The 17,122-nt window shown below is 56.6% G+C and overlaps 1 protein-coding gene across 1 annotated transcript; it reads left to right on the plus strand.

Annotated features, from left to right (window-relative positions):
- The first annotated feature begins 1,029 nt into the window (after positions 1-1,029).
- On the plus strand, positions 1,030-16,778 carry LOC104014255 (LON peptidase N-terminal domain and RING finger protein 1). Its single transcript, XM_009466876.2, has 12 exons — positions 1,030-1,649; positions 5,253-5,371; positions 6,038-6,160; positions 6,927-7,055; positions 7,804-7,939; positions 8,736-8,829; positions 10,493-10,607; positions 11,254-11,375; positions 11,806-11,964; positions 12,877-13,039; positions 13,126-13,272; positions 14,404-16,778. Exons 1-12 carry the CDS (start codon positions 1,259-1,261, stop codon positions 14,599-14,601), a joined length of 1,896 nt encoding a protein of 631 aa, XP_009465151.2. The 5' UTR covers positions 1,030-1,258; the 3' UTR covers positions 14,602-16,778.
- The last annotated feature ends 344 nt before the right edge of the window (positions 16,779-17,122 follow it).

Genomic DNA, 17,122 nt, shown 5'->3' on the forward strand with positions numbered 1-17,122 from the left:
GCAAGAGCTGCCGGCTCCTCACTGTATGGCTGTGGCAGGGGGATGCATCTCCCTTGGGACACAGAGTCCATCCTGGGGGTCCGTGAGTGGGAAGGAGGCCTTCCCCAAACAGGGTCTGAACTGGTTCAGAGCATCTGGGGCAGATGCAGTTTCCCATCTACACTGGAGGGACACCCCTTTCCCCCAAAACATCCTGCCGTGACGGGTCTGCATGGTGGGGTCTGCAAAAGGGCCTGTGGTGTCCCCCAGCCTCACGAGCCCTGACGAGCCTCAGCTAGCTCTGGCACCCTGTGCCCTGGGCTGCTCCTGAGCCCCCCAAACAGCACGGGTATCCTGTGCCCCAGCCACTCTGGAGCACCCCACGCTCCTGGCTCCATCCTGGAGAGCCCTGTGCCCCCCAGGACTTGTGCCCCTGCCCTGCTCTGCAGCACCCCAGATCCCCCAGGCAGCCCACACCATGGGCTGGCTCCAGAGTGCCCTGGCCCTACTCCGGGGCACCCCAAAACACCCCCCACCACATATGCACCCTGCTCCTGCTTCAGAGCGCCCCAGACTCCCCAGGGACCCTGTGCCCCAGCCGCTCTGGAGAGCCCTCCGGCACCCCCACGCTCCTGTGCCCCCGGCAGGCACTTGTACCCCACACCCCGGATGCTCCACAGCCCCCGGCACCCCCGCGGCCCGGCTCCGGGGGATCGGTACCGGAGCCCCCAGCACCCCCGCGGCCCGGCTCCGGGGGATCGGTACCGGAGCCCCCCAGCACCCCCGCGGCCCGGCTCCCGGGGATCGGTACCGCAGCCCCCAGCACCCCCGCGGTCCGGCTCCGGGGGATGGGTACCGGAGCCCCCAGCACCCGCACGGCCGGTGCCGACCCCACGCCGGGGCACCCCCGTCCCGCCCGGCCCCGCCCCCGCCCCGCGGCGCCCCCGGTGCCGCCGGCTCCGTTACGAAACGCGGCCGGGGCGGGGCGGGGCGGCGCAGCGCGGCGACGGCGGCAGCCAATGGCGGCCCCCGCGGCCCCGGCCCCGGCGCCCCCCGCCGGCTACGGCTCGGGGAGGGAGCGGGGGTCCTGCCCCGGCGGGAGGCGCCGTGCCGGGAGCCGCAGCCCTCCGCCGGGCCGGGCCGGGCGGGGCGGGAGCCGCCGGGAGGATGGGCTGAACCGGGCGGAGCGGGGCAATGCGCGGGGACCCGGCGGCGACCGGGCTGTGCGGGCACCGCTGGCCCTAGGGGCAGCTCCCCCTCCTCGGCTGCAACTGCTGCGATGAGCCGCGGCCCCCCCAGCCCGTCCTCCCCTCCCCGGGGGGGCAGCCCCGACCGGCAGCCCCTCGGCCCCGGGAGCGGGGACCTGGACATGCTGCGCTGCCCCTCCTGCCTCCTCCTCCTCTGGGAACCGGTGACCGTGTCCTGCGGTCACTCGTTCTGCAAGTCGTGCCTCGGGGGGGCCGTGCCCTCCCGCTGCCCCCTCTGCCAGGAGAGGCTGAAGCTGCTGGGCGTCGGGTCGGCGAGGTGCAACGTGGTGCTCTGCGGCCTCCTGGAGAAATGCGTGGAGCTGGAGAGCCGGCTGGCCTGGCTGGCAGCCCGTGTCCGGGACTGTCTCACCCGTGGGGACACGCGGGAAGCGCTGAGGATGGCTCAGAAGGGGGTCGAGCTGGGTAAGCATCACCGGGCCCGAGGGGCTGGCGAGGCAGGCTGGGGGTGCGGATGCTGGGTGCGAGGGGCCAGCCCTGCCGCTGAGATGAGGATGCACAGGCTGTGCTGTTGGAGCAGGTGGGTACCAACGTGGGTCACTTTGTCCCAGCATTGTGGTGCCCTCCGAGCTCGCACTGTCCAGAGCTGGGACACCTGGGAAGCTGGAAGCACCGGAAAGGCAGGGCTGGTGGGGATGGGGAGGGGGGATCCAGGTGCTGGGCATTTCTCCCATGTCCGCAGGTGTCCCGGGGTGATGGGAGGGGGTGGGTGGCCGGGCAAGCCCCACTGCTCATGCCAGCCGCAAGGGATGAGCGGGCCTGTGTCCTCTCGGCCGCATGCTTCTGGTGTTAGCAAGTGGCTGGAGGGGAAAGAGCTGCAAACAGCTTCTTAGATCTTGCTGTCCGGCAATATTTCAGTGTCAGAGGAAGAGGTCTGCCCGGGGGGTGGCTATTACGTAAAGTGGTTGGGACTTTTCCAGTCTGGGACAGATGTGTCCTTACCCCCAGAGCCTGGTGAGGACACAGGCTTGGCCGAGCTCCTGTGCCAGCCCTACGGCACAGGGCAGGGTGTCGTGTGTCCCCCCGCCCCGGCCCCCTTCTGCAACCGGCTCCGGCAAAACATTTGCCTGCAGGGTCAGGATCGGGCCCAGAGGGATTGATCTACTTTAATGTGTGGCTGTAAGTGGATTTCTTGGAAAGTAATGCTTAAATAAAAGGGGTTATACAATGTAATTGGAGCAGGGGGTTGGGACGGCGGAGGCAGAAGGTCCTTTCTCCACCAGTGTTTCTATGACAGCAGTCAGCTCTCCTCCCGCGGTGCAGACACTTATTCATCGCCCACTGCGGGACAAGTGCCAGAGGTTCAGGGTACGCCTGGAAGCAAAGGGCTGAGCGGGCTTGCCAATCCTGGTGTTGGCAGCAGAAAGCAGGTCCCTTTATGCAACCTCCCGAGGCGTCCGTCTCGTACCCTGTACACCCGTCCTTCAACGCAAATGCACATGCATGGTTCTCTAGTACTGTTTGCCTTATTGCCAGACTTTGATTGGAGTGTGCAATTATATATCTCTTTTTAAAAAGCCTCTGTAAGTATAAAAAGGAAACGTTGCAAGCTCTGTCCTCAGTCTTCCCTGCACACTCCCTTCCCTGAAGGAAGGGGGAAGTCCGGCTTAGGGCAATGAGGAAATTGCAATCACAGCAGCCGCAGCTCCTGTAAACCTGCGCTTGCTGGTGCTGCTCAGGCTCAGCCATGTGGATGGTGCTTTCAGGACGTGTTTTCCAACTCCTGCAGCCTGCTTTCAGGCTGCACAACTTCTTAGGTGCTCCCCTTTGCTTTCAAACATAACCACTGATAAATGTTCAACCCACGAGAATGGATTTTTTTGTGGTTCGGTGTGGCACGATGGGCCAGTTTGCAGTGCCCTGCTCAGCACAGCCCGCAGAGCCGCTCTCTTTGCTTGAGAGAAAATAAATTGTCAACTTTTTATCTTCTGTTTTTCTAAGTGAACAAAAAAAATGCACCGTAACGTGTAACACCGGAGGCCTCCCGTCATGCGTGGAGGCAGGAGGCTGGGGAGCACTCTCAGTCATTCATCAGCTGCCGGGGCCGCCAGCTGGCTTACATCCCTAATGTCTAATGATATCATAGATCAAGAATAGCTGCAGCAGAAGAGAAATGCAGAATTCATAGCCCCATTTTACACATCTTGTTTTCACCAAATCAGTCACTATTGCCAGGCTGTGCGGATGTTCAAATGGGTTTGCCCACAAGGAAAATGAGCATCTAGGCTTTGTACCCATTTGTTCATCTCTGCTTGGGCTGGATTATTTCGTCTCTGGATATGTACTTGCAGGACGGGGTACCGAGCAGCAAGTTCCCATGCTTCCTGACTTGAGCCCTAAGGTCCCGGCTAACATTATAAATGAAAATAAGCTCCGAGGGATCAGGTGTTGCTCTGCACAGGTCAGCATGGCCAGTGCAGCCTTGGTGCAGGAGTGGCTGGGGCCAGGCTCTCTGCTGCTCTCCAGGTTGCGGTGACACCTTGACCCCCAGGCAGAGAGCAAGGTCTCCCTGTGCTCTGCGCTGGGCACGGGGACAAAAGGAGGCGATAGCCGTGGCAGAGCTTCCTCCTCCATGATAAGAAGTGATGGGCGTCTGGGCATGGTGACAGTGGAGGCAGGCAGGGGTGTGGGCAGACCTGCAGTTTGCTGGCAGAGCTGCATCAGTGCCGTGTTTGACCTGGGGCAGGAGGAAAGGCTGCCGGGGCTGGGAGTGCAGGAGACATCATCAGCAACGATGTCTCCCGATGACCACTGGTCAGCTGCTGCGCAGCCCCCTGGACCCAGCTCGCCCCGGTAGGAGCTGCTGGCCCTTCAGGAAGGCGGTGCTGCCACAGTAAATGCAGTGCCAGTGCCTGCAAACGGTGCCCAATTTATAATGCAGATTTGGCCTCAGAGCCAGCGTCCTGCTGGTGATGGTCAGCACTGGGGGTGGGACACAGGACCGGGTGCACGGACCCGTTGCCTTAGCTGGAAAGGCAGCAGTGTGATGGATGTAGGTCACCTCTGTGGCAGGCTGTGATATAACGGGGTGGGTCTGGGAATCCTCCGCAGTTCAAACCCACAAACATAACCGCACCTGGCTGCTCCGTGAGCTGCACTGTGTGGGCTTTCGGGGTGCTGCTCACTCATACTCCCCGACATCCCCCAGCCCGATTCCCCTGCTGGCAATGCTGGTAGAAAGGAAGGTCTTTATGGGGCTTCCCTGAGGCAGGAGAGAAGAGGGTCTCACTGCCTGTTATTTAGGAGCAGGCAGGAGGATGTGGGGCACCCAGCACCGTGATGCTTGGGGTGCCATGGCCAGCAGCGCCTGCGGGAGCTGTGTCCCCTCTGCCACTGAGATCCCATCAGTGACATCTCGCTGACGAGGAGCTGGATGCTCAGTTCCTTTCCTCCATTTTGGGAAATCTCAGCCTTTTCTCATACTTGGAAACCCCAAGTCATGTGGTGGGGGCAGATCCTTGCACCCCTCCTGGTTTCCCCTCTGCTCCCGGAGAGTGGTGGCAGCCAGGTGGGTCCGGGAGGCTCCCTGGTCTTTTGGGATCGCAGGTCTCTGCAGCTGCAGGCTCGTTTGGTAACGTGTTATTGTGGCTCTGCTGGGTGAATCACATCGCAGAGCCTCCCATGGCAACAGCCCCCATAGGGAGTGCAGGTATGGTACAGCCTTTTTGCTGCATCCCAAAAGGATGGATTAGAGCCCAGATCCCAGTGTGACTGAGCCCCAAGGCAGTGGTGGGGCACCTTGGCTGAGGGCATTCGGGGCAGATAGGGAAAAACAAAGGGAAGAGCCTCAGAGAATTTAAAAGCAGATATTTAGGGAAAATAACTTCCTTCCTGAGACTTACGAGGCCAGTGACTCCTGCCAAAGAGGAGCACAGGAGCTGGCTGTGCTCAATGCGGGCAGCAGCGCAGGGGCCGTCCTGCCATGGCAGGGTCTCCCTGGCCTCACCCAGCCCCGCTGCCTCACCGCGCACAGACTCATCACATGAGTGACGACCTTTCTCTTTCCAGCCCCGGACGCCAGCTCCCTGCGGCTGTGCCAGGCAGAGGTGTTCATGGCGCTGGGGCAGCACCCACAGGCGCTGGAGGACCTGGATGCCGTGTGCAAGGCTGAGCCTGGAGAGCACGAGGTGAGCGGAGGGGAGGCCTCATCAGCCGGGTGCGCTTGGAGCCAAATCTTACTGTATGGGAGCAGTTTCCTCCTTTTCTGAATTCTCCTAGCCATTGGATTCATCCTGCTCAGAAATACACTTGCCAAACCCATTAAGTTGCAAATCCAGGCTGCAAGTGCTGTGTTGCACTGATGGGAGCGGTCTGGCGCCGTGTCCGTCCTTGCTGGCGTGCAGGTGGTGAGGGCACGTAGCCCTGCTGCTGCGCAGGATCGCAGCTGGCGGCTCGGGGATGTGTTGGCCAGAGGCTGAACTGCCCTTGGAGAAATCAGCCCTGGGAGCTCACTGGCTGATTTGTGAAGCACTCGTTGGCGATAGTTTTCCAGCTTCAAAGGCAGAAGCCCTTGACTCCTTCTCTGGGTCTCAGTAGGGTTTGTTTGCTTGGCTTTTGCAACTGCTGCATTTTGGAAGAGTTCTGTTTTATGGGTACCTGGCTGCGGGTGGACCTGGTGGGCAAAAAGGACAAGTCTGAGCATGGGAGCAGTGACGTGTCCGGGTGCTTTGGCCTGGGATGGGAGCAGGCAGGAGGCTGGAGGGAGATTCCCTCGGGGCTCGCATGGGAGCTGAAGGGGCATGTGCTCAGCTGGTCACTGTCTTGTAGTTACTGCAGGTTTTTCTGCTCTGCAGGGCTTCTTCAGGAAAGGGAAGGTGCTTCTGGAGATGGGACAGAGAGCCGAAGCCCTGCTGGTGTGGGAGCACTGCCTGACGCTCAGTCCCCATTTCCACCCTGCTCGGAGAGAGATGGAGAAGGTGCGTGGGCCGTACTGTGGCGGGGTCCTGTGCCCTCGCATCACACAGGGAGATGCCCTTGTCCTCTGAAGGACTCGTGTCCATCACGATCGTGCTGCTCTGGCCAGCACTGGGATCAAGTGAAGTCGGGTCCTGGTCCAAGAGCCTTCCCGTCGCTCTGATGCAGGTTCACCCATGAAGAAAACTACCCTTCCTCAGTCCATATCTTCAAGTCTCAGGTTTTGCAGGGTTTAGATGCTGACATGGCATGAGGTGGGCTTCGAGGCAGCATCAGTAGTCACCCAAGGCAAAGCAGCCAGCTGAAAGCTGCCACTGGAGAGTCAATGTCTTTTATGCAGATGATTTCAGGCCAGCACCCACCTGTGTACCAAAATCACCGTCACTGGTGGGGCCTCCAGCAGTGTCCCCGGCATGGGGACTTCATGCCATGAATGGACACTTGCCCCCAGGAGGGAAAGGGCAGGGAAATGGCGAATGACCTCGTACCCTCCACAGCTCACTCCCTTCCTGCTCTTTGTGGGTGATGGAGAACATGGGTCCCACCCCTTAAAATGCACCATTTTGTTTGCTGCCTCCTGCTGCTTTCTTCCTTATGTGCTGCTAAGGCATTTTTTTGACGGAGAGCTCAGCCAGCACTGAAATAAGTAACCCCAGCGTGCCCTGTGGTGAGCAAGAAGCCGCTTTGGGGAAGGAGGGAGCCTGGTAGCCTACTCACCTCCCTGCTTCCTTCTCCCAGCACCCCCTGAGCCCCTCTTTCTCCTTGCAGATCCTCACACAGGAGGATGCTCCTCCGCCACGCACGGCTGCTGCACGCCTGGGTGATGCTCACCTGGGCTTGACTTGTCCCCAGGTCGATGGAGGGAGCCCTGAGCTCCCGTCTTCCGCACAAGCTCAGGTGAGAGAGCTTCCAATGATCTGAGTCTGTGATGGGACTTAATGTCCCTCTAGGACATCCCAAATTGGGGTTTTCTGATGATGGGAAAGGAGGTGTGATAAGGGGGAGACTCTGCAGGACCATAGCCACGTGCATGTGGTTGTGTGCTGGGATGAGAAGCTGCAGGTAGTGCAGGGCGGGAGAGCAAAGACACCATCGGAGCTGATGCTGTGGAGGCTGTGGAAACAGAAGAGGCTCTTTCTGTCTCCATTCCTCTCCCAGTTTTATTCTGCAATACTTCTGGTAAGATTTGAGACTTTCATTGTGTTTAAAACACTCAAGTCACACTACATTCAGAAAAAAAAAAAAAAGAAAATGTCAGTTTTAATGTTTTTATTCATCCAAAAACCACATTTGAGAACAGTTCAGACCATTAGCAGCTATTAAGGAAAGCTCATCTTTTGCTCTTTGCCTTCTATAGATTAATTTGGCAGGTTTGGAGAGAGGTGGAAATCAAGAGAAAATGGGCTCAGATACACCCAAATACCAGGTGGTACATCTGGAAAGAGTAAACCCATGTTTTAACCATGAGATGAGCAGGGATGCCTGGGAAGGCCATGCTCTCCTGCTGTCCTGCAGATGCAAGGTGTTAGTATACACCAACACGCTGGAAAAACTCCCAGTGCCATTGGGCTCAGTGGGGTGGATGGGGCAGTGTATTCAAAAAGAGGAGAGGTCTGAGGCTTGATTTAATCTTTGCTGTGCCTAGGATCAGGAGGGAGAGCCGGTGGATGGCCAAGGGGACGCTGGGTCTGAGCACGGCCAGGGCACAGCCACGCTTTCCCAGCTGGGGCGACGTCAGGAACCGGAGACTTCAGCAGAGAGACAGGGCCGGCGGTTGGTAGGTGAGTGTCGTCAAAGGTACCAAAATCACATCTCATGCAAAATACTTGTTTAAAATCTATTTTGGCACTGAAAACTTACTTTTTGCGCTGAGTGCCAGCTCAGCGAGCAGAGATCTCAGGGGCAACCGATGGGGCAGCTCTGGCCAGCACATTTGCTGCTTCTCATGCATGTGAGGAGGATCCGATCCTCCCGTGTTGAGGTGGTGAATGTACACCAAACCTTTGGGTGTCACTTGGTGAAAAGTTCTTGCCGAAGCCAGACGTCACTTGTTCCCTGTGTGGAGCCAGGGAGAGGCTTCCTTTGGTTCCCTTGGGGTTTAGATCAGAACTTAAATTCCCTTGCAAGGGACACAGTGTGTCATGTGCTGGGGGAAGCAGCACCTCCATTGGCATTAACTTGCCATCAGCATCCAGCCAGGTGGCTTCCACATATGTAGGTTTGCATAAAGCAGTGATGATGCCCTGTGGCAGGCCTCCAGAGCCCTCCATCTGGGAGCTTCATAGGCCCCTTCACCTCCCAGTGCCTCAGTTTCCCTGCCTGCAAAAGGAGGTAGGGAGATACCACCTTCCTCTACCAAGTACCATGAGACCCACTGATGGAGAAGCTCTGGATGAACACGGCTGCTGGGTTAATAGTGGGGTTTATGTCACATTTCCTAGCGGTTTTGTTTTAATCTTCAAAGCACTTTGTGTAGCAATTAACTACTTACACCTCAGAACAAGGTCAGAAAGCAAAGATTAATTTTCAGTATTGAAATGGGGGGTCGTCTCCTCTTTCCTTCTCTTTTGCCACTAGATAACGAAGAGGAAACAGCAGCAGGAAAGTGTACCCAGATATGCCTCGGGCAGCTGCTGAGCATATCTGACTTGGAGTGTTCCCTCTGCATACGGTGAGTTCTCTGGTGGGAGAGCTTTTAGGATGAAGAATTAGCACCTTGCTGGGTTTTCTTTCCTGGTGTGGATCTTTCTTCACATCTTAATAGCAAACTCAGTCCTCAGTACTGCTGAAACACAGGTTTCAGTAGAGAGAACAGATAAGAGGGGAGGACAGGAGCATGCTTTGCCCTGCCAGGTTTTAAGAGCTCAGATTGCCCTGTCTCAGGGCGCAGCATCGTTAGGTCTCGCTTGGGACATTGGAGCAGAGGCGGGGATGTTCAGTGGGGTCAAAGACTGAAAGTGGTGGTTGCCCTTTGTAACTGCAGGCTGGAACAGGGAGGTGTTGCCCCAGGGAAATACCATCAGCAACAGGGGTATTGCAAACCCAGAGGGGAGCATTTCTGAGCTCTCTGCCCAGAGATGGAAGAGGGGACCAGGTAGAGCCCGTGTCCCACTTCTGACTCAGGACCGGGGAAGGGCTGGGTGCTGCCACAGGGCATGCTGAAACCAGGCTGTTCTTTCTGGCGTGTCCCAGGACCTTGAGCAGTTGTGCAAGCGGCTGCTGGCAGAGGGCTGGGTGTTGCACAGCTGGACGTGCAAGATGGTCAAGGTCTCCTGTATGGCAGCTTTTTCCAGGTCTGGGCATGGCATGGGGGAATGACACAGGGGAGAGAGATCAACACTGTATCTGATCTGAATTAGGCGAATTTAGGTCTCTTCTGAGAGCAGGGAAACATAATGTTCAGGAGCAGTCAGGGCTCAGTGCTGAGCAGGGCTTTCCCGAGACCTTCGCTTCGTTTCTGATCCTGGAGCTACCTGTGAGCAAGCCGAGTGCTTGCTGCCGGCTCTGCTCTGGGAGCAGGGGAGAAGGAGGCACTTTCCCGTTGCTGCCTTTTGGGCTACACATCACTGTGGGTGTCTGAGGAACCGCAGCCCTGCCAGGACCAAGGGGTGCCATCTGTGTACTGATGGGGTCGGTGGGGACCCCGCAGGGATGGGGAGCAGTGCTGAGGCCTGGGAGAGTTCTCATCTTACATCATTGTGCAAGTCCAACAGTCTGAGCCCAGACTTCTAATTAAAGGAATAAGCCAGTTAGGAACCCTTACATTTAATTAACAGGAGTTATGAGCAAAGCTTAGCCAATACAGCTTTAGTTAAGGTGAGCTTCATAGCCATGGGCTGCCAGGGCTTGGAAGACGTGGCATGACATAGCTTTCCATGGTGTCACATCCCTGCAGCATCGCTGTCTTCAGTGCAGAAAACTGGTGAAGGCAGCAGATTTCCCTTGAAATGGTGGAGGGGACATGGGGAATGCTGCTTTCCTGCTGGAAGCAAAATCGCTTGCTGTCAGCAAGGTGATTCAAGGAAGATGCAGGTGCAAGGCTGGGGATAGCCAGAAGCTGCACCCACGGCTTTGCCCACCCTGACCTGCTCGACCCTTGCAGCACCAGCCTGGGCCTCTGCAAGTCCCTGAGCGCTTTGGGACACCCCCCTGCTATGGGGCTGAGACCAGCCGGGGTTTCCAAAGCAGGGTGCTGAGCCAGGCCTGGGGAATGACAGTTTTGAGGGCACCCAGCCCTATGAACAGAGGCTCTGTTAAGTCTCTCTCTGCAGGCTTAGCTGCCCTCCTTCCCCCGCGTTGCTTTCTGCAGTCCGTTGACTTTGGTCCCTTTGCAGGATGTTCTTCGAGCCGGTGACGACGCCATGTGGGCACACCTTCTGCAAGGAGTGCCTCGAACGCTGCCTGGACCACCGGCCCAACTGCCCCCTCTGCAAACAGAGCCTGAGAGAGGTGAGGGCACGCGTCCCGTGGGAGGGAGCCCAAGGGAGAGACGAGGATCGGCTCCGGCTGCCAGGAGAGTGCCCAGGGCTGGGGTGGGAAGGTGCAATGCTCCCATGTTAGCAGCTCCCTGGCACAGCGGTGTCAGCTCCACTCACATGGGAATGACCAGACAGTTGATAATTAAGACCAAGAGATTCATTTCCACAAGATGCCAGAGTGATTTAGTGAGATTGTAAACAGGACTGAGAGGGAGAGAGAGAGAGAGAAAGAAAGAAGCAAATGCTAATTACTTTTAAAAATGGAAATGGATGGAAAACCTGCTAGCCTGGAGATTTGATTTAATTTTTAATGAAAAGGGACTTGGATGAGACCATCAGGGAAATTAGGTTGTCATACAAGGGCTGCATCACTGTCAGAGACAGGATGCTGCGTTGGACGGGCCCCGGCTCTGAGCTGTGTCTGGAGGTCTCGGTGGAGCTGACATCCCGTCCTGCTAGATGGCTCGACATCCCCTGATAGGTTTTATCCCTGACTTTCTCTGATCTAAAATTACTCTCAGCTCCAATAAAAGTAAGTGTGATTCAGAACCTGGCACGGCCTCAGGGCTCCCCCTCCTGCTCTTCTCCAGCCTATTTCGGGGTCTAATTTCTTTTAGTACCTGAAGGCTGGAAGCTACAGCCCCACCGTGCTGCTGCAGGACATCATGCTGGCCACCTTCCCCGCACAGGTGGCCGAGCGCCGGGAGCTGCACCAGGCTGAGATGGCAGAGCTCTCCAAGTAAGCAGGGACCTGCTCCAGCACGTGTGTGCATGCATGTGTGTGTGTGTGTGTGTGTGTGCGTGCGCACAGGGGCTGGGAGGGGCTCCGAGGGGGCTGGCCACACCACATACCATTGCTCTGGCTTGGTTCTGCTCAAGTGGTGTCTGTTCTGCTTCTAGGACCACATCACAGCAGTGCTGGGTGGGTGTGGACGTGCCCCATGGGGCACCTGGGGATGAGGGAGCATCTCTCCAAGGAGCTGTTTTGTGGGCAGTGTCTGTCCTTGGGCTCTTGGTGAGCCAAGTAGAAGCTTTGATGTTGCTCTGCACCGGAGCATCACTTCTTGGGGTAAAGGACACATCTGGTTCGGGGCAGCAGCTGATGCAGAGCCATTGGAATGGGATTTGCTCCATGAGGTTTCATAGTGGTCTCTCCTCCTGTCCCTCAGCCTGACCAAGAACATCCCCATCTTCGTATGCACGATGTCCTTCCCAGGCATCGCCTGCCCTCTGCACGTCTTCGAACCTCGCTACCGCCTCATGATCCGGCGGTGCCAGGAGACTGGCACGAGGAGGTTCGGCATGTGTATATACGAGAATGGGAAAAGGTGAGCTCCTGGGCAAGGCAGCTTCCCTCTGCCTTGGCTGATTTGCCCCTCTCTGCCCCAGCCCCAAAAGTCTAAAATCCCAAGTAGTTCAGAGAGGAGGAACAAGATGCAATTTCCTATCCCACTGCACTCTGCAGATAAAATCAGCAGGGAGGTGGTGCGTTCCCCACACAGCAGAGTGAAACGGGATCTTGCTGCCTTCTGGCATTGCACTGGCCAGGCAAGGAATGGGGCCAGGGCTGGAGCTGGGCAGAGCCAGCGGTGGCTGTTAAATATGACGGTCTTGGAATGGTTTCTGGCTCAGGATATCTCTGAGCTGCATGGTTCCCTGGCCATGTCCTCCGGCTCTTCTTAGTGAGCACTTTAAAATTGCCATATTTCTCATACTCTGTCCTTAACAAGCTACGAGAGGACATGGGGCTAAACGGGCTTTTGTTTGGTGCGGTGTGGCCATCCTTGTGCTCCTGGTGGCACCTCCAGATGTCAGATGGGCTCAGTCTTCAGGCTCCTAACCTAAGTACTGTTAAATACCTGTATTTACATGACATATTCTCCCTGTGCTCCAGTCCTGTTCAAGTGAAGTGAGATAAATAACATTTTCTGGACTTTGGGAGGATGGCTCTGCAATGGATGGTGTCTTCAGGACTACTGGACATCAGGGCAGTATGAGGACCCAAGTCATTTTGGTGTAAGGCAAATCCAAGGGAGTGTGGACAGTGTGCTCGCTATTCCCTGCCCTTTTAGCAGCAAGTGGTAACTCAACAGAGTTGAGCGAATCTCCGAATTTGCCCCCTCCCAGACAGTGTGTTCCTGGGCCTTTTCCTCCTTGGAGGTGGTGCCTTCAGGAGAAGCAGCTCTCCCACCACTGGTATCCCAGCTCAGCTCCTCTTTTCTCTCCCTGGCTCCCTCCAGTTTTGCTGACTACGGCTGCATGCTGGAGATTCGGCAGATCGAGCTGCTGGCGGATGGGAGGTCCTTGGTGGACACCATCGGCAGGAGGCGGTTCCGGGTGCTGAGACGTGGACACAGGGATGGCTACAACACTGCTGACATCGAGTACCTGGAGGACAAGAAGGTGAGGGCAGGGCCAGGGCAAGAGCCCCTGCTGCGGTGGGACAGAGCCTCCCCATGGACACCTGCATCCCTCTTCCCTCCACGCAGGTGGCCGGGGAGGAGCTGCAGGAGCTGCAGTGCCTGCATGAAAGCACCTACCGCTTGGCTCAGCGGTTTTGTGAGCACGGAGACCTTGCCTCCAGGCACATTTTGATGCAGCATGGACCCTTGCCGGAGAAGGAAGAGGACATCCAGGTAACGCCCCGAGGGAAGGGATGCTCTAAATAGAGAGGGTACCAAGAGAGGCCCTGAAGCAGCGCCGTTCCTGTGCTGACCACCCTGCTTCCCTGCTCGCCTCCCCCCCCAAGATGAGCAAAAAAACCCTTGTTTTTCAGTCCTGTTACCAGTTACGGCATCTCTCACTCCGAGATATGGTAGGTCTTGTTTGTTAAAACTGTTTACTGTTTCTTTTTTAAACTGTTCTTGGAAACTGAGCACTGAGTTTTAAAAGCTTTCCTGGCCTCTTTTCCTAAATGGTGACCAAGAAACTGAACTGCCTGGATTTGAAAACACTTGGGAAAAAAAAAACAAAAAACAAAAACCCAAATGGGCAAAGAAACAAACCCCACAGCTCAGCCAGTCTGCGGTCTCCTTTCTCATTGTGTTTCTTTGAGACAGCCATAGCTGGCCAGAGGAGCTAAGAGGGCAGGATCTAGTTTGCTCATTAAGTTGCTCTAACAAATTCAGATTCTGGAGAGAAAAAAAAAGCCCAAAATTTAGTTTTCACTCCTTTAAGAAAGTGTTTCCTGCCGGGACTGTTACAAATATGCTCTTGCTGGCTTGTCCCAGGCTAAGGCTGTCCTGGCCAGCAATCCCATCGACGCTGTGCTCAAAATTACAAAACGATTCATCCTCCTTCAGCTGAATCGAGCATTTCCCTCCCAGTTTGGCTCAGGTTTTAAAAAAGCCGGTTTACAGAAGCACTGCCCAGCGGTTGTGCCTGCCTGGCCTGCACCTCGCCTCTTTGTCTTTGGGGCAAACGCCCCAAAAGACTCCGACCACACAGAATTTCGCCTGTGTTTACAAAAAGCATTGCCTTAAACAAGGAAATGCACAAGATATTTCTTTGTCTCTTTAGTATAGACTTTTTCCTGGTTACATTTGTGTCTGGAGACTCCCTGGGGAATGCTTGTCTGGAAATTAAATCAGTTTATCCAGCAGTTTTGAGCCTGGACAGACAAAAGGGCCATTCAGAGGAACACCTTAGCCAAAGCTGGCATTGCTGTCCTGACAAGAGCAAATGTTTCCCATCCGCGATGCCGCCCAAAAGCCTTGGGTTCACCTTGCAGTTCCTGACGTGGGGGTCTCTCCCTCTCTCCTCTCCAGGCTTCAGCAGATGGCCCGACGTGGTGCTGGTGGCTCATCTCCATCCTGCCCCTTGACCCATCCTACCAGCTGAACCTCTTCTCCACCACCTCCCTGCGTGCCCGCCTCACCCAGCTGCAGCGCATCCTCACCGCCCTGCTGCAGCAGCCCCCCGCCGGGCACCCGCTGCCCGAGCGCAGTCCCCGGGGCCGCGTCTGAGCCCCCCGGCCTCTCCGCAGGGGAGGCCTCCGCTGCCTCGGGTTTCTCTATGTGTTGCTTTGTGGTTTTGCCTGTGGTTTGAGACCCTCCAAAAGTGAACTCAGCGATGAGCTGGGCACCCTCTGTCTGGCTCGGTGGGGCCAGTGCCACACCAGCAGTGACACTACACCGTCCGTGCCGCCTCTGGGAGCTGCTCGGTGACACAGCCGTGCTGTGCCGCCAGAGGGGGGACCAGGATGGAAGTCTGGGTTGTGTCTCGGGAACCAAAATCACCTGCTGAGCTGCTTTGGTACTAAGGAAGATTCTCCTTAGGGCAGAGGACTGAGTGCCGGGATCACCTCGGTTTTGGCTCTTCCGCTTTGAAGGACAACATAGGGGTTTTTGGTAGATGGTCCTGCTCTGTGCAGCAGATTTAGAGGCTTGGGAGAAGTGGCACTGGGAGGCAGAGACGTCTTGATGGCTTCCCCCAGCCTCGGGAGCTGACGGCTCTGCCTCTGCTTATGACTTTGACTTAATTTCTATTTGAATGGGAAGAAAGGTTAAATTAAACAATCTGAAACTCATGGTCCTGCTCCTAACCACCCCCATGGCCACACAGTGAGGAGATGCTGCTCTCCAGATGCGACCGGGTCTGGACATCCCCTTCCCACTGCTCTGCTCGGTGCTTTGCTGTGTTTGCTGTGCCGAGCTCGCCGGCCACTTGCCCGGGCTGGACCCGTGCTGGAGGCTGCCAGCCGCTTTCCCGACTGCCAGCTCCACTGCCATGAAGTGCTGTGGGAAGGGGGGGATTCGGCAGCGTTGGTGCTTTTCCCCCCACCCAAAAACTGCTGTTCTGAGCCTGGCTGGGTTCTGGTTGCAGGGTCAGACTTGGGACCTGGAAGGTGCTGATGGAGACTTTCTGCTCCTTGACTAGTGCAATTTTCCCGTGTTCAGTGTTTCTTGTGAACTTTCTGTCTCCTCAGGAGAAAATCGGGATCTGAGCTGAGGCCGGATCCTTACACTTGGGACCCAGAACAGTTCAGGATCCCCCAAAGAGCACAGAGTGAAGTCACAGGGAGCCGAACCTCTGGAGAGGGGGGGGGCAGGTAGGACTGGAGACCGAGGCTGTGAGCCCCATGTCAGGGGAGCAAGTGCCTGGCTGCTGCTTGTCTCTAAACACAGGGAAAAGACTATTCCCCTGGACAGACCAGGCTTTCCTCCATGGAAATCCTGAAGGTTTGGGATTTTTGTTTCCCATCCATAATTTCAGTGGCTTTGAGTTGAATTTTGGGAGTGACATCCACTTAGTTGCTGGATTAACATTGTTCCAGAATTTTATCCCTGCTTTTCTCAAAGGCTCTGCACCCCATCCGGGGGCTCAGTGGGCTGTTGGGTGTGTGTGGGAGAGAAAATCAGGCTGGGGCTACAGTGCTCCTTACTGCACATGTTGCTGGGCTCAGCCCGGGGCAGGAGGCTCTGGACACATCTCTGGAGAGGTCCTTGCCCAGGGCCACCACCTTTCCCCATCCTGCTCTCTCCAGGAGCTAGAGATCTCGGTCTCTCCTCTCCAGCAAAGTGCCTCCCCGGAGTGATAGTCGGGGGAAGCTGAGGTCTTGCTCCCCAGGGACCATAGTGAGTGCAGGGTGGCTCAGGACAACTCCTCTACCTTTGAGCCATGTCCTCCCCCACTTTGCTGCTGTCTCTGGGGCACCATGACTCCCCCAAGGGGCTATATCCCTGGGACGTTGGATCGGGGTGGGCAGGGGTAGGTGATGGAGGGATGACTTGCGGTCCCAGGGCAGGTGTGTGCAGGTGGCAGGATGCCACTGAAGCTTGGGAAGTGCCTTTCTTTTCCGCAGGGTCAATGTGAGCTCACTCAGTGACCAACCCCCCCGCCCCTCACCCCTCACCTACCCCCCCGATTTGCCTGTTCCCCAGGTGTGGGAGCTCCCTGGGCCACTGCAGGTCCCTCCAGCAAGGGGGTGGCATGGGGGGATGCAGGGGAGAAGCATGGGTCTGCACCATGTCCATGCTGGGGGAGAACTAGAGACCAGAGCCTTGTCTGCCTGGCTGCTTTGGGAAGGGACTCGTGCAAATCACTCCGGTTTGCTTGGAGTGCCTTTGGGGTTTGTATTAGTATCTTTGGTCGTTGAATTAAATTTTCTTCCTGGTCATTGAAATAAAGACCTTTTTTGTTGTTTTGTTGCTGGTGTTTAACTTTTAGCCGCTCATTGATGAAAGTGCTTGGGCATCACCAGGGAGATTTGGGGCTGCGTGGAGAGGTGACACCCTGGCCTTCAGCCAGCAAGTTAGACAGACACAGTGAACACAGTCCAGTGAAGGTAGATGGCAACAAGGGAAAAAAATAAGGTGGTTTTGCTCGTAGAAAGTGAGCATGTGAAACAAGGCAGGAAGGACCAGCTCCTGCCTGTCATCACAGGTAAAGGCTTTGGGGGGGGATGGGAAGCGGGAGACCGGTCTGGTAGAGATGCTGACCAGTGTGGGATGACCCTGGAGGGTATCTGTCCCTCGAATGCTGTGG

This window comes from Nipponia nippon, unplaced genomic scaffold (assembly GCF_047370975.1).
Source record: "Nipponia nippon isolate SJK-2023a ecotype South Korea unplaced genomic scaffold, ASM4737097v1 scaffold_17, whole genome shotgun sequence".
Classification (NCBI taxonomy): domain Eukaryota; kingdom Metazoa; phylum Chordata; class Aves; order Pelecaniformes; family Threskiornithidae; genus Nipponia; species Nipponia nippon.

What these genes read in the sequence shown, in the direction of transcription:
- LOC104014255 (XM_009466876.2), top strand. Translation starts at nt 1,259, where the DNA reads ATGAGCCGCGGCCCCCCCAGCCCGTCCTCCCCTCCCCGGGGGGGCAGC. An exon ending in ACAGGGCCGGCGGTTGGTAG is followed by an intron (nt 7,940 to 8,735) that starts GTGAGTGTCGTC and finishes TTTTGCCACTAG; the next exon opens with ATAACGAAGAGGAAACAGCA. An exon ending in AGTACCTGGAGGACAAGAAG is followed by an intron (nt 13,040 to 13,125) that starts GTGAGGGCAGGG and finishes CCCTCCACGCAG; the next exon opens with GTGGCCGGGGAGGAGCTGCA.